Source organism: Eublepharis macularius, chromosome 7 (genome assembly GCF_028583425.1).
Source record: "Eublepharis macularius isolate TG4126 chromosome 7, MPM_Emac_v1.0, whole genome shotgun sequence".
In the NCBI taxonomy this organism is placed as follows: domain Eukaryota; kingdom Metazoa; phylum Chordata; class Lepidosauria; order Squamata; family Eublepharidae; genus Eublepharis; species Eublepharis macularius.
In genome coordinates, this window is record NC_072796.1 from 86,135,554 (window position 1) to 86,149,227 (window position 13,674).

The 13,674-nt window shown below is 41.1% G+C and overlaps 1 protein-coding gene across 1 annotated transcript in view; it reads right to left on the reverse strand.

Moving 5' to 3' along the window:
* Nucleotides 1-863: 863 nt before the first annotated feature.
* The window catches only part of ALKAL1 (ALK and LTK ligand 1), an 82,579-nt gene continuing 69,768 nt past the window's right edge, over nucleotides 864-13,674 (reverse strand). The window contains exons 2-5 of the mRNA XM_054985741.1: nucleotides 12,249-12,302; nucleotides 8,691-8,771; nucleotides 6,967-7,042; nucleotides 864-1,381 (exon numbers count right to left, since the gene is read on the reverse strand). Coding sequence (XP_054841716.1) covers nucleotides 6,978-7,042; nucleotides 8,691-8,771; nucleotides 12,249-12,302 — 200 coding nt within the window. The 3' untranslated portion in view covers nucleotides 864-1,381; nucleotides 6,967-6,977. The remainder of the gene's footprint in view (nucleotides 1,382-6,966; nucleotides 7,043-8,690; nucleotides 8,772-12,248; nucleotides 12,303-13,674) is intronic.

Sequence of the window (13,674 nt, forward strand, 5' to 3'; positions counted from 1 at the left end):
GATTTCTCAACAAACTTGTTTAGGATGAGGGTATAGAATATGTAATCCCAAATACACTCAAGGGATGAGATTGTGGGGTTTAAGGATCAGGATTAAGCCATGAAACCACTATCTTCTGCCTTCCTGCTGTGTGAATTCCTTCGTTCTCTTTTTATCCCAGTTTGGTACTCTTTGCAACCATCACAAATCCGAGTCAAAGTGAACTTAGGTATGTTCTTACACTCACACTGATAACCAAGCATAAATGGAAATTGTCAAAGTGACTTTAGGAGCATATCTGGTTTCATTTTAATCTACACTGGTGGTTCATGCCTGCAATTTACACAGTTAACAAGGCAATCACCCTTATATACAACTTATTTGTCTGGCCATATTAACTGGCCTCATTACTTCAGCACAGAAACAACTTAGAAGAAAAGATACCTGCCTTTTCCTTTAATCTTGGTATAGTAGTAAAGAACACAAGCACAGGAAGCTGCTTGGTGGACTTGTCCCAAGAATGACCTCTAAATACTTTGCATTTGGTTAACTTTCAGATGCATCTTTATTCTTCTCCACAAAACTAAATTCACTAATTAAACCTTTTCCAAGTTTTAAGAAAATAAAATAAAAATGTGGTTATCTTTATAGTCTTTATTCAACCCAACTGCATTGCAGTCTTCCAGTCTTTTATGTTTACATTATTTGCAACTCCCTTCCATAAGTACAAGTACAAATGTAACTGATGATAATCCAGAACAACATTACAAATTTCCCCCAAAGCAATGTACATTTCTGAGCATTTTGTTCTGATGTGCAATAATATATATAGTGTATATGTGTATATACACATACACACACACACCAATATATATATATTGGTGTGTGTGTGTGTGTGTGTGTGTGTGTGTGTGTGTGTGTACACACACATACACACACACACACATACCAATTTATATATATATAAACCAAAGCTTCATAATATAAAATATTTTCCACTGAACATCGCATTTCCAACTTTTTCAGATTTCAGTTACAGAGATTTCTTAATTTCAAGTTAGTGCAAATAATGAAAGTAAGAGCCTGAGCAAAATGGCATACATACAACAAAACAAGAGAACACTACTCAACTCCCTGCATAATAGTTAATTAGTATATTATTAGTAATCTTTATATACAACTTATTTAAATAAATTGGTATATTTGAGCTATACGCAATATATTTACACATTCAAATAAAATATGTTTCATTCAGACAAATATGGAATGTCCAACATATATGAAAATAAAACACATCTCGAGACAAAAAAATGACGTAAGGTCAAGATGTCTTTTCTGTTGTCTTGGGGTAGATTTCAAGGCACTTTCTTGGCAAACCAGAGTTCTGTCTTAGCAGGAAAGCCTGAAAGATCAATGCACACATTATGTTTGCTTAGAGTCATAGTTACTTAATAATGATACTGTCAGTACAGACCAAACTTATCTATGGCTTGTGGTTTATTGACAGTTTTAAAATGTTCATTTATCTATTTAAAAACATTTATACTTAATCTACCCACAATGCTAGAGACAGCTTAGAAAAAGAAGTCAAACATTAAAATAAGACATATAATATCCAATTCAAAAAAACCACATTATATGCAAAAAAAATAGCAAAACAATAGCAGCCATTTTAGCTGTTTTGGCACTAATGAAAAAGCAGTGTTTCAAGCTCACTGAAGTTAACTGGGAGCCAGTGGCAGTGAAAGTGTCAGACCCAGGCTGAAATCCTTACTCTGCAAGGAAGCTTGCTGGGTGACTTTGGGCCAGTCACACACTCTCACCTATCCTACTTCACGGGATAGTTGAGAGAATAAAACATGGGAGAGGAAAATGTAAGCCACTTTGGGTCCCCCTTGGGGAGAAAGGTGGGATGTAAATGAAGTAAATAATAATTGCACTTAAATTAGACTATCTTGATTACCCGTTTTCAATTTCTCTTAATTTTAATTTATCTTAATTCTCAGTTAAATTGAACTCTTAGTTCAACTATGTTTGAACTAGAGCCAAAAGTTCTATTAAATCTTGTCCTTTTTTTGGAGGAATGATGTTACCATCTGAAAATATCCCCTGAACAAGGCTATTAAAAAGTTTTAGAAGTGAATCATTTTTTAAGAAAACAAATTCTGCATATATATCTCACATGTCATTAAAGTATTTCCTATCACCTTTTGTTCATTAAAAAATTAATGTAATACAACCATGTCTAAAATATTTCCTAAGACAAAATTGTGTCTTGAACTGAAAATTTTGATTACAGTATTTTGTGCAGCTTAATATAGCCACCTATTGCAACAATAGACTTCTCCATGGTCCTGAAATAGATACAGGAGAAAGCCATGAACAAGTCTCTGACAAAATCAATAAGGTAGAAAAATGCTTCAACCTCTTATAAGAAACATTTTTAAAATAAAGTTTGCAAGGCTGTGCTCAGTTTCAAGATAGCATCAGATCATGAGTATAAGATGATGCATGGAAGTCCAGGCCCATAAATTTCCTGCATTTGCTCTGTTCTGTCTTTCCCTGTGTTTTGCCCCTCATTACCCATTACCATTAGGCCATACCCTGCCAGTATGCTGTTTTCCATAGTACAGTGCTAAAATGGTAATAGTAATTGCTTCATCCACATGGGCACTAGCTTTGAAAACAGACACTTAGGATTGTGATGAATTTGCATTGTGCAAATCTACAACAGTGGTTTGTCTGACTTTGCAAGGTAAAAGTGAAAGCTGCCATATCTGCACGGAACTATGGAAGCACAGTGCAACATTATGGTATCTGCCAGTTCCAGTGAAGGTAGGAGGCAGACTCGTCCCCAGAGTCCTTCTGACTCTTCTCCAGAGTCCTTCCAAAAGGATTGAGTTCTGTCCAGATAAAATAAAACAGCTCTCTTTACATCCAAAGTGTGTAGCATACACACAATGTAGCATATCCCACAATGTGCAGGGCATAGAGAGTAACACCATGAGTTATGGCCCACTCCCACAAGCAGATAGCCTCTGCACAGAGTGCCTTGGAAGCTGTGCTATCTTGCTTGTTTATATAGAATAAGTTGTTGTGTTGTCTGTCAAGACCTGGACTCTTTTGTAGGATACCATATCTGTGAGAGAGTTAACTGATAATAAACTGCTCACAACTCAAGTAAATTAATATGACATGCCTTCTCATCCTTTGACCAACTACCGTTGACAGAAATGGCATCACAATGAGCCCCCTGCTGTTTCTGGGAAGCATCTGTATTAAGGCTCACATCATGACAGGACGTGCCAAAAGCAACTCCTCTGGATAGATAATTGCTTCTAACCACCATAACAAGGAGCGCAATAGCTGCTCTGGGATTGAGTATTTAGTCTGGGGGGACTGGCAGCTAAGGTTAAAACTTCTAATAAACCAAAGCTGCAAAGTTCTCATCTTAAGACGAGCAAAGTGAACTACCACTGTGGTAGAGCCCATGAGCCCCTGCATAACTTGAATAGATTGTACAAACCGAAATCTATTTGCCAAAAAGTGCTGCACCAAAGTTGTCAGCCAGATAATCCTATCATTAGGTAAAAATGCTCTATTGGCTCTAGAATCCAGGATTGCCTCCACAAATTGTATGGCACAGGTAGTGGTCAAGTTAGATTTTTTTGCATTCACAACCCGTCTTAGAGTTTCACAGGTGGACAATATAAGAGTGATATGCTCCCTTAAAATTTCTGCGGATTGAGCAGTGAGTCATCAAGATAGGGGTAAACAGAGAAGCCCAATTGTCTAAGGTGAGCAATTACTACTGCAATGCACTTTGTGAAAACTTGTGGTGCCGTAGCCAAATCAAGGGTAAGGCAGTATACTGAAACACACACTATGGAAAACAAAATGGAGGTAACTTCAATGTACTGTAAATCAAGGACCTCAAGCCAGACATTCTGGGAAACCATATTTATGATCCAAGGGAGCATGACCATCCTGAATTTCACAGTTCTCAGGAAGTCATTAAGGGCCCTTAAATCTAAAATGGGCCTTTCCCCTCCATCCTTCTTATCTATCAGGAAGAAGCAAGAGAAAAACCCAAAGGGGTTGTCAGACCCTGAAACTTCTTGGAGGGCTCTTTTAGCCAACAATGTCCTCCTGCAACTGCGGGAGCATATTATTAGGAGCTTGTGAAGGCAAACAAGTGGGAGGTAGTGTAATAAACTCTAGCCTATAACCAGTTTTATTGAAATAACCAAAGTGCCTGTAGAAATATTGTAGAAATATTTGGTTATTATTGAAATAACCAAAGTGCCTGTAGAAATATTCTGCCATGCATGAATGAACTGTGACAGTCTATTGTTAAATAAAGCAGAGGCAGTCACTGTATGAAGGTCTAGTCAGAATTAGCCTTTTTGACCTTGGGAAGAGTTCTTAGAGGACTCACTCTGATGGGCTGGTTTGTGCCATCCTGAGGACTTTCTTTTTGACTGGGACTGATCAGAATAGAAGGCCTGGTAAGGCAGGTACTGTGGCTGATATGGATGGTGTCTGTAGGCCCTGTAATCTTGTCTTGGCTGATAATCATGTCTCACAGGTTGTCTGTAAGTTGAGACACATGAAGACTGGCAGAATGCCATAAAATTTGGTGGCCTGCCAATCCTTCTCCTTTTTAGAAAGATATTAATTTGTCTTCTCTGAAAACAATGAAGTGTCTCAAAGTGCATGTCCTCTGACTTATTTCAAGTCTCCAATGGGAGGGCAGTGGAGCGCAACCACGTTTCTGCATAAGACCACAGAGGAGTTGAGGACCCTGGCAGAGATATCCAAGACATGCCTACTCGCGCTAGTCTGCTGCTTTGAGAGGATTATTGTCTCATCCTGAATCAGCTTGGCTAGAGACTTCTTGTCCTCTGGTAGGTCATTCATATAGGAAGATATCTTCTGCCAGAGGAAAATTTGATACCTGTTTGTTAGCCATCTTGATATTAAGGACAGAGACAGAATACATTTTCCTCCCCATGGTGTCCAACTTTTTCCTTCCCTATCCACAGGAGTGGAGTCACAGGCCCTGCCGATGTCTGGCCTGCAATTCTTCTGCAATAAGTGACGAACCACTTTGTAAAGTGGTTCCATCCTCCATCTTCTTGGTGGCTGCTGGAATAGATGCAGGCTTTTGGCACAGATTCTCTATAACTTCCACAAATCCCTCAATCATAGGGTAGGCTACTGCATTAGGAATATCTAAATATATATGCCGTAGAATACTGTCCCTTGGTTTCTGTTGTGAAGAGAGATACCTATGTTCAGCATCTTTGCCATACAGAGCATCTATTCAGCATAGTTTATAATCAATGTTTGGTGAGTTATGCTCAAAGTCACCCACAGCCTCCTCAGGAGAAGAGTCAGAAGTGAAGCTCGGACTACATTCGGAACCAACCAACTCCACATCCAATTCCAACTTGGATCTATGTCTCAAAGAACTAGGATGGGGAGAAGGGATCTAACTTGAATCTAGAGAACAGTGTTTTTTCTTTGGATCAAACTAAGCTGGAGCTGGAGCCAAATAAGGATAAGTTGGGTAAAAGTCACCCCGGTTGTGATGTGAACATAGGTGATGGATACTGGGGACACCATGGAGCTGGAAGGCACAGGTGCTGTGACTGCCCTGAACAGCATGAATGAGACTCCCAGGGGCAAACAGCTTCCACCTATACTTCCTCCCCCAATTCTGGGGAAGCAGAGCACAATTGCCTACTCATAGATGGAGGCAGTGGCATCTTCACCATTGGATTCAATGGTCGGGTTGGATCTGAATGACCAGTCTGCTGGCAAGCCTTACGCTGAGGCTTATCCACACATTTTGAATTGTTCTTGTGCTTGTGTGATGGAGGGTCAGTTAAGCGCTCCCTGGGAATACTAGGCAGCAGAGACCTGGAACCCATTTTGAGACCTGGGAGAGCATCTTCCAGAACTATCATGTTGGAAGCCAGCCAAGCAGAAGCTGATGTCTCTCAGGACTGAGAATGTAGTTTGTGTCAGCTCCAAGGAAAGGTCATTGGACCCAATGGTACTACAGCAGGCATCAGATCCAAGGCTGGCATTGACTCCAGTAAGGGCTCAGTCATTAGTGGATTTGAGTGTTCTTCTGGAGCAAATTTTTTTGCTGCTGGGTTTGTGGCACTAGACACGACTTTCTCCCAAAGCATAGCTTTTAACTGGGAATCCTGATTTCCTCTTCTCTTCAGTGTAAACACCTGGCAGTGCTTGCACCAGTTGACCACATGTCCTTCGCCTAAGCATGCAAGGCACAGAGAATGGCCATCCGTCTTGGCCATCTTGATCCCACACTCCTCACATGTTTTGAACAAGTACTTGTCCACCATAACACCAAGCAAAGACTATCAATCAGGCAAGATCAAAGCTGTACAAAAGCAACACGACTCACCAACCCCACGGTAGATCAGACAAATCATGGTGAATGGAAAAAAAATCTCAAACACTAACCTGAACTAGAACTATAAACTACAACTTTAACTACTAACAACTAACAACTAACTATAATAGCAATCCAGTAGAAAGCAGAGCAGCTAGCAAAAAACAATGTCTGTTTTTCACAGCGGCAAGAAACAAACTGAGGGGAAAGGGGGTGACTTCTCTATGCCACATGACCATTTTGGCTGGAAACAACACTATGGAGTGGTCCGTGGGGGAGGGGTTGCCCCCTCAGAAGCCTAAAAGCTAAAAAAAATTCCTGTTTTGAGTGGGCAGCCTGCACAAGTGCAGTTCCAGTGTGGGACTGCACTGAAGACCATAGATGAACCGAAGTTTACAAATGAAGAGAAACACTTTACTTTTAATTTCTGGTATGAAAAAGAATCAAAATAGGAAATACTTCGGAATCAATACTGAAGTAAAATGCAAGGTCAGGAATACTGCTTGCCTTTTAAGGAACCAGTCATTAGATTATGAAGAAAAAAACAGAAAAATACTTACAAGCAGATCTCCTATGGCTGTGTACACAACGGGCTCATTGCTAACCTCGTCAGCAATCTTGCACACCTTTTGTAATCTTTTAAAAATCACAAATATAATAATAATTAATTATCATTTAGCCAAGGAAAACTACTGTCCAGAATGAAAATCTGTTTTCAGATGGCAGCAGCAAATATCTTAAAAATATGCATGTATGGCAAAATTCTAGTCACATTGCAATATCATCTTATCTCTGCTTTTTATTTCATACATTTAGATCCAAAAGCGCCTTTCTGCAAGAGAAGGGGTCTGCTACTCACATAATATCAATTTTACAGCTTATGTTAGAGCAATAAAAGTGAAAGCACATTATAATTTTTTTTCTTCTGCTTGCACAGGAGCTTGTACAGAACCATTAAGTGCTGCAGAATCTTCCTATTATATAACTGTATGAGTTCATGAGCAAGCTGTTGTGTGAGCAATTGTGAAACAGTGCTACACTGGGTAAGCAATTGTGAAACATTGTTGCTTCAATATTAAAGACCATAAATAAAAGACTCATGAATAAATGAAATAATACTGTAAGAAGAAGAAGTAATGCAATAAAGCAAAGCATCAGCTTCTTAAATATTTATAAACTTGAAGAAGATGATAAAAATATCAATCTACAATGAATAATGCCAGAACAGTTTACAATGGCTTAAGAACTTTAAAAGATAAAAGCTATATAGGGTAAATATATGTGCTAAGTAACAATTTTCTTCTTGAAAATTCCCCCCCCCCCGAAAAAACCTTGACTGCTTGACCTCATAGAAATACAATACTCTCCAATAACAATTACACATAATATATTTCCTTTCCTAATGATTGTAAAAAAACCAAAGCCATCTTATTTGAAATTAATATATCTTTATGAGTGGTGTCTCCTCAAGCAAACATCCTAGCCAAGCACTGTTGGCTCCAAAGAAAGAGAGAGAGTACAGTTTGTGTGCTGCGCTGACCCTCCCCAAGCCCCGAAGAATTGGACTAACATGACATGAGACTTTTGACTTATGCTACAAGCTGCCCTGCCCCAATTCTATCCACTGAGCCGAACTACACGATACAAATTACATGCGAATGACATGTGAATGGACTTACACATGTCTCCCTGTTGCTATCCTGTACACTCGCCAGCGCAGCCAGACTCTGCTTGATCCTGTGTCCGTGCTGGCACGGGTTTCTTCTGCACTCCTCCAAAATGCAGAAATGGTATCCCATCATGCACCGCCAGTTTGTGCATGCTTAAACCATCCCCTGTAACCGTCCCCTGTCCCCTATTGCCTTTCTGTGTGGGAAGAGGGAAGCAGAAGCAAAACAGAAATACCACTCACCAACAGCAACTCGATGATATGGTCTACGGACACTCACCAACATAAACCACTTTTTTGCTGACATGTGCACAGAGCAGAGCCATGAACATGGTAAAAAAGACATGGGAAGGTGAGAAAAAAAATCAAATCTGGCCACTCACATAGACGCGTGTAATTCATCTCATCTAGTTAGGCTCTGATACTCTGCAGAACAGCAAATTTTCAGGGGTGCCACCAAAAAATGGCAGCAGGCATGCTTGCACTTATTTTGAAGAAGGACCAGGGAAAATGGCCAGTGCCAAAAACAATCTGTCCATCTCTAAAGCTAGACACAGGATCATGACGTTAAACAATGATACATGCCAAAAGTATGCAGTTTTAAATATAACTTACAGGCTGGAGTCGAGCAGTCCCGTGTATTGTGATAGAGACGGTGGAAATGCTTGCTGCATTCAGCTGAAAATGTGACTGGACCTGTTTGTATAAACAAAACCAACAAGTTTTACTAACTAACACATAACGATTAAATATTCTTCCTTGTTGATGGTCCTTATCTGCTTTAAATATGATTTATAACCATCCATCTCACACTAACAACAACATTATTACTTATTGGAGTTTTATCTCATTCTTCCCTCGAGGAGCTCAGTGTAGCAGACATGCTTCCTTACCCTCTATTTCATTCTCACAACAACCAGTTTGGCTGACGTACAGTGAAACATAATGAGAGCTGCTGTAGCATAGTGGTTAAGTAGCTGGGCTGCAAATCAGTGTTCTGCTAGTTCAACACCCACTCTTCAGGTGACCTTCTCTCAGCCCCAGATCCCTAGCTGTATTGTGGGGATAATAACACTGACTTTATTCAACGCTCTGAGTGTGGCATTAACCTGTCCAGAAGGGTGATACATAAGCACGCTATTACTGTTGTTGTTGTTATACCTGAGTCTTCATGGTCCTTATACTTCAACAACTATAGCCCTGAATTATGCTTAATCTCACACAAATACAATACTATAAATACCAACTATTGAAATAATGAAAAGATAGAAAAGAAGTTGTGCTGAATAGAAATATACATGCAGAGACCTGAGAGACTTGCTAGCCGGAATCCCATCTTGCTCCCTGGGCGAGCCAGTTGCTGGGCAACTGCATGCAACAGAGAACAAGAACACTTTGGATCCACCCAGCAACATCATCAATCTATCCAGCCATAAACTGAGCCCAGCAGAGGAATCTGTCCTCTCACATGGACTATCTTTTTGCCCAGCCAGACCCACACAAACCATACAACTTTGTGGAGACCTGGAGGCCTATTTCAGACGCCTAAGACTGAAAGAATTCTTCAACTACTCTGCTGAACAAAATGAGGAACAAAGCACTGAACAGACACCATCACAGCAGCCATCACCCTCCCAACCCAGCAATACACAATCATCGTTACAAAACTCCAGAAAAAAGAATTCCACATGGACACCCCTGAGGGCCGGAACTCTTCATTGGACTTTTACATTGAATGCTTCCGTCGACGCACCCAGGCTGAAATAATTGACAAACAACAACACCTAAAGCAGAACCTCAGCCATGCAGAAAGAGATGCCGTAAACAGCCTCCAAAACAATTCTGGCATTGTAATCAAGGAAGCCGACAAAGGCGGAGCAGTGGTCATCATGGACAAACAGAATTATATACAGGAAGCAGAAAGACAACTCTCCAACACAACATTCTATAAAATACTACCTGATGATCCTACGGAGCAATATAAAAGAGAACTCAATAAAATATTAAAGACTCTTCCTGTGGACATACAAGAATGCATCCATACGGACACACCCCAGGAACCACGACCAGGAAAATTCTACCTACTACCCCAAATCCATAAACCGGGTAACCCAGGACGCCCCATTATCTCAGGAAGAGACACTATCACGGTAGGAGTCTCAGGATACATGGACTCTATCCTCAGGCCCTATGCCACCAGCACACCCAGCTATTTACGGGACACCACTGACTTCCTCAGGAAAATACAGTCCATTGACAACCTACCTGATGACACCATCCTAGCAACCATGGATGTGGAGGCTTTATACACCAATATCCCACATGCAGATGGACTACTAGCCATAGGGAATACTATCCCGGACAAAACCACAGCACACCTCGCCACTGAACTTTGTCACTTCGTACTCACTCACAATTACTTCGAATTTGGTGACAACTTATATCTACAGATTAATGGCACAGCCATGGGCACACGCATGGCACCACAATATGCTAACATATTCATGGCGGACTTGGAACAACACTTCCTCAGCTCCCATCCACTGGAACCACTACTATACTTAAGATTCCTGGATGACATCTTCATCATTTGGACCCATGGGAAGGAAGCTCTTGAGAGATTTCATCAGGACTTCAATAACTTTCACCCTACTATCAACCTAAGCCTGGACCACTCTACACAACAGGTACACTTCCTGGACACCACTGTACAACTACATAATGGACGAATAAATACCACCTTATACCGGAAACCAACAGTCCGATACTCATATCTACATGCCTCCAGCTACCACCCTAAACATACCACTTGGTCTATTGTCTACAGCCAAGCCTTACGTTACAACCGTATCTGCTCCAATGCTCTCGACCGAGACTCACACTTAAGAGATTTACAACAAGCATTTTTGGGACTACAGTACCCACCAAATGAAGTGAAGAAACAAATCAACAGGGCCAGACTAGTACCCAGAAACAGTCTGCTCCAGGACAAACCCAAAGAAACTAACAACAGAACACCACTGGTTGTCACCTATAGCTCCCAGCTCAAACCCATCCAACGTGGGTTTGAGCTGGGAGCTATAGGTGACAACCAGTGGTGTTCTGTTGTTAGTTCCTTTGGGTTTGTCCTGGAGCAGACTGTCATCAGTGAGCTACAGCCCATCCTGGAAAATGATACCTCTCTCTCAGAAGCCCTGGGTGGAAGACCTTTCCTTGCCTACAGACAGCCCCCCAACCTTAAACGACTTCTCACTCACAACCATGAATCGGCCAGCAGAGTCACCAGCACAGGTACCAGGCCCTGCAACAGACCCAGATGCCAGCTCTGCCCCTATATCTACCCAGGGAATACAATTACAGGACCCAATGGCATCAACTACACTGTCTCTGGCTCTTACAGCTGCTCATCCTCCAATCTGATATATGCCCTCATGTGCCAACAATGTCCTTCTGCTCTGTACATTGGACAAACCAGCCAACCTCTACGCAAAAGAATAAATGGACACAAATCTGACATTAGAAATGGAAACGTCCAGAAACCAGTGGGAGAACACTTCAATCTACCAGGACATTCCATCAAAGACTTAAAGGTCACTGTAGTTCAACAGAAACCTTTCAAAAACAAAATCCAACGGGAGGCTGCTGAACTGGAATTCATATGCAAATTTGACTCTGTCAAGCTGGGACTGAATAGGGACTATGAATGGTTATCACATTATCACAGGTAACAGATTTCCTTTACAGAGGTGGGGTCTGGGGGAGCTCAGTGGTACCTGGCATGGGCTTTCGGGAACCACAGATCTCTTTGTCAGATGCATCTGGCAGGGAGAACTGTGGTTATTGAAGGCTCATACTGCATTGGAATTGGATGGTCTAGCTGTTTGGCTGCTACAAACTAACAGGGCAAACTCCTTTGAAGCCAACTGATACACACACTAAAAGGAGATGTTTCAACAGTTGCAGTCAGTTCCAACAGATGAGCTTAAGATTTGTCACAAATCTTAGGATTTCCTCCATACACTGGGGGTTCCCACTGACCCTTGGATGAGCAGGTCACCATTTACTACATTGGCCCCACTCAGTGGGAGGGAGACAAAAACAATGCAGGCAACATCAAGGAGAAACTAAATATATGTTTGCTTGCTTTTTTTTTCCTTTACAAAAACTTCTTACCTGTAAAGTGTTTTATAAACTTGTCTTTTAAATTGGAATCTCTTGGAAATACTTCTGTGGAAAAAAATTATAAACACATTAAATATAACTGCATGCAAAATAGATACACATATAGAAATATACATAGAAACTTTCTTTTACAGCGCAATCATAAGGAAAGTTACTCCAGTCTAAGTCCATTGATTTCACTGGGCTTAGACAGGAGTAACTCTTCTTAGGATTGCACTGTTTATAACCATTTAAACATCAGCCTAAATGCACAAACTCCTAAATGTACAAAGCCCTCATATACAAGTAGAACAAAACACTGGAAAGACCTTACCTGAAGGTTTCTTCTCTTCAGTGGGCTGAAGGCTTCCAAACTGGTTATGTCACGCCTCCTCTCGCTCCAGGCAGGGCTATGCTTATTTTTGTGTATGCCTTCTGGGATTGTGCACATGATTTTGTGCACGTCTTGATTTCCTGTTGTTTCTGGGTCTGATCGGTGTCCTGTAGGAATGAAAGGACTGAAAAGATTTTGATTTGTAGTCCTTCTCTTTATTAGAGGAGGTAGATGGCATAGCCTTCTTCTTTTCCTTGGTTTCAACCAGAACTTTGTCAAGCGTTCTTTCTCCGAAGAGCAGACGACCAGAATACTTTTCAGTGGATAGGTTAGACTTAGATAGGGCATCTACCTTCCAGTGTTTCAGCCAGAGGTTCCTTCTTACAACAATGTTTGCTGTTTGGGCTCTGGCACAAAATTGGATGCTGTCCTGTGATGTATCTGAAGCAAACTGGGCAGCTCTCTTTATTTTTAGCAGAGACCTTTTTGGAACCAGTGTATTTGGTTCAGGCTGTTGTAATAAGTCATCTGTCCATATTACAATTGCATGAGTGAAATTGGACAGGACTGCTGAAGCTCTTATTGCTAACGAAACCACCTCATGATTTTTTTTTAGGACAGATTTTGTCTACTGGGTCCTTTAATACATTATCCCCATCTTTTGACAGAACTGCACTTGAGTCCAGTGCAACCACAGGAGTGTCCTCTAGGGGGACTTTGAGATTCTCCATGGCCTCATTAGGCAAGGAATAAAACCTCTTTGCAACTGAGTGCAGAGTAGACCCATAGCTAGGAATAGACCATTCTGAACATATGACTTCATCAAAGTTCTCAGGAAAAGGACATCTGGACATCTTTTTTGATGGTTTTTTAAAACCTCTAACATCCAGAGTGGGCAGGGCAGTTTCTGAAGAGTTTTCTTGGCTGGGAAAATTTGAAGTGGTAACCACCTTTTAAAGCAGCTTCTGAAAGAGTTCTGGTTGGAACAGCCTGGTTGGATTATCCTTCATATCTAATTCCTCTCCTGACCACTCTTCCTCCTCTCTGTCTGATGTCATGGTAGCTGAAGGGTTAGCTGACACAGAATCTTCCATGCCAGAGTCC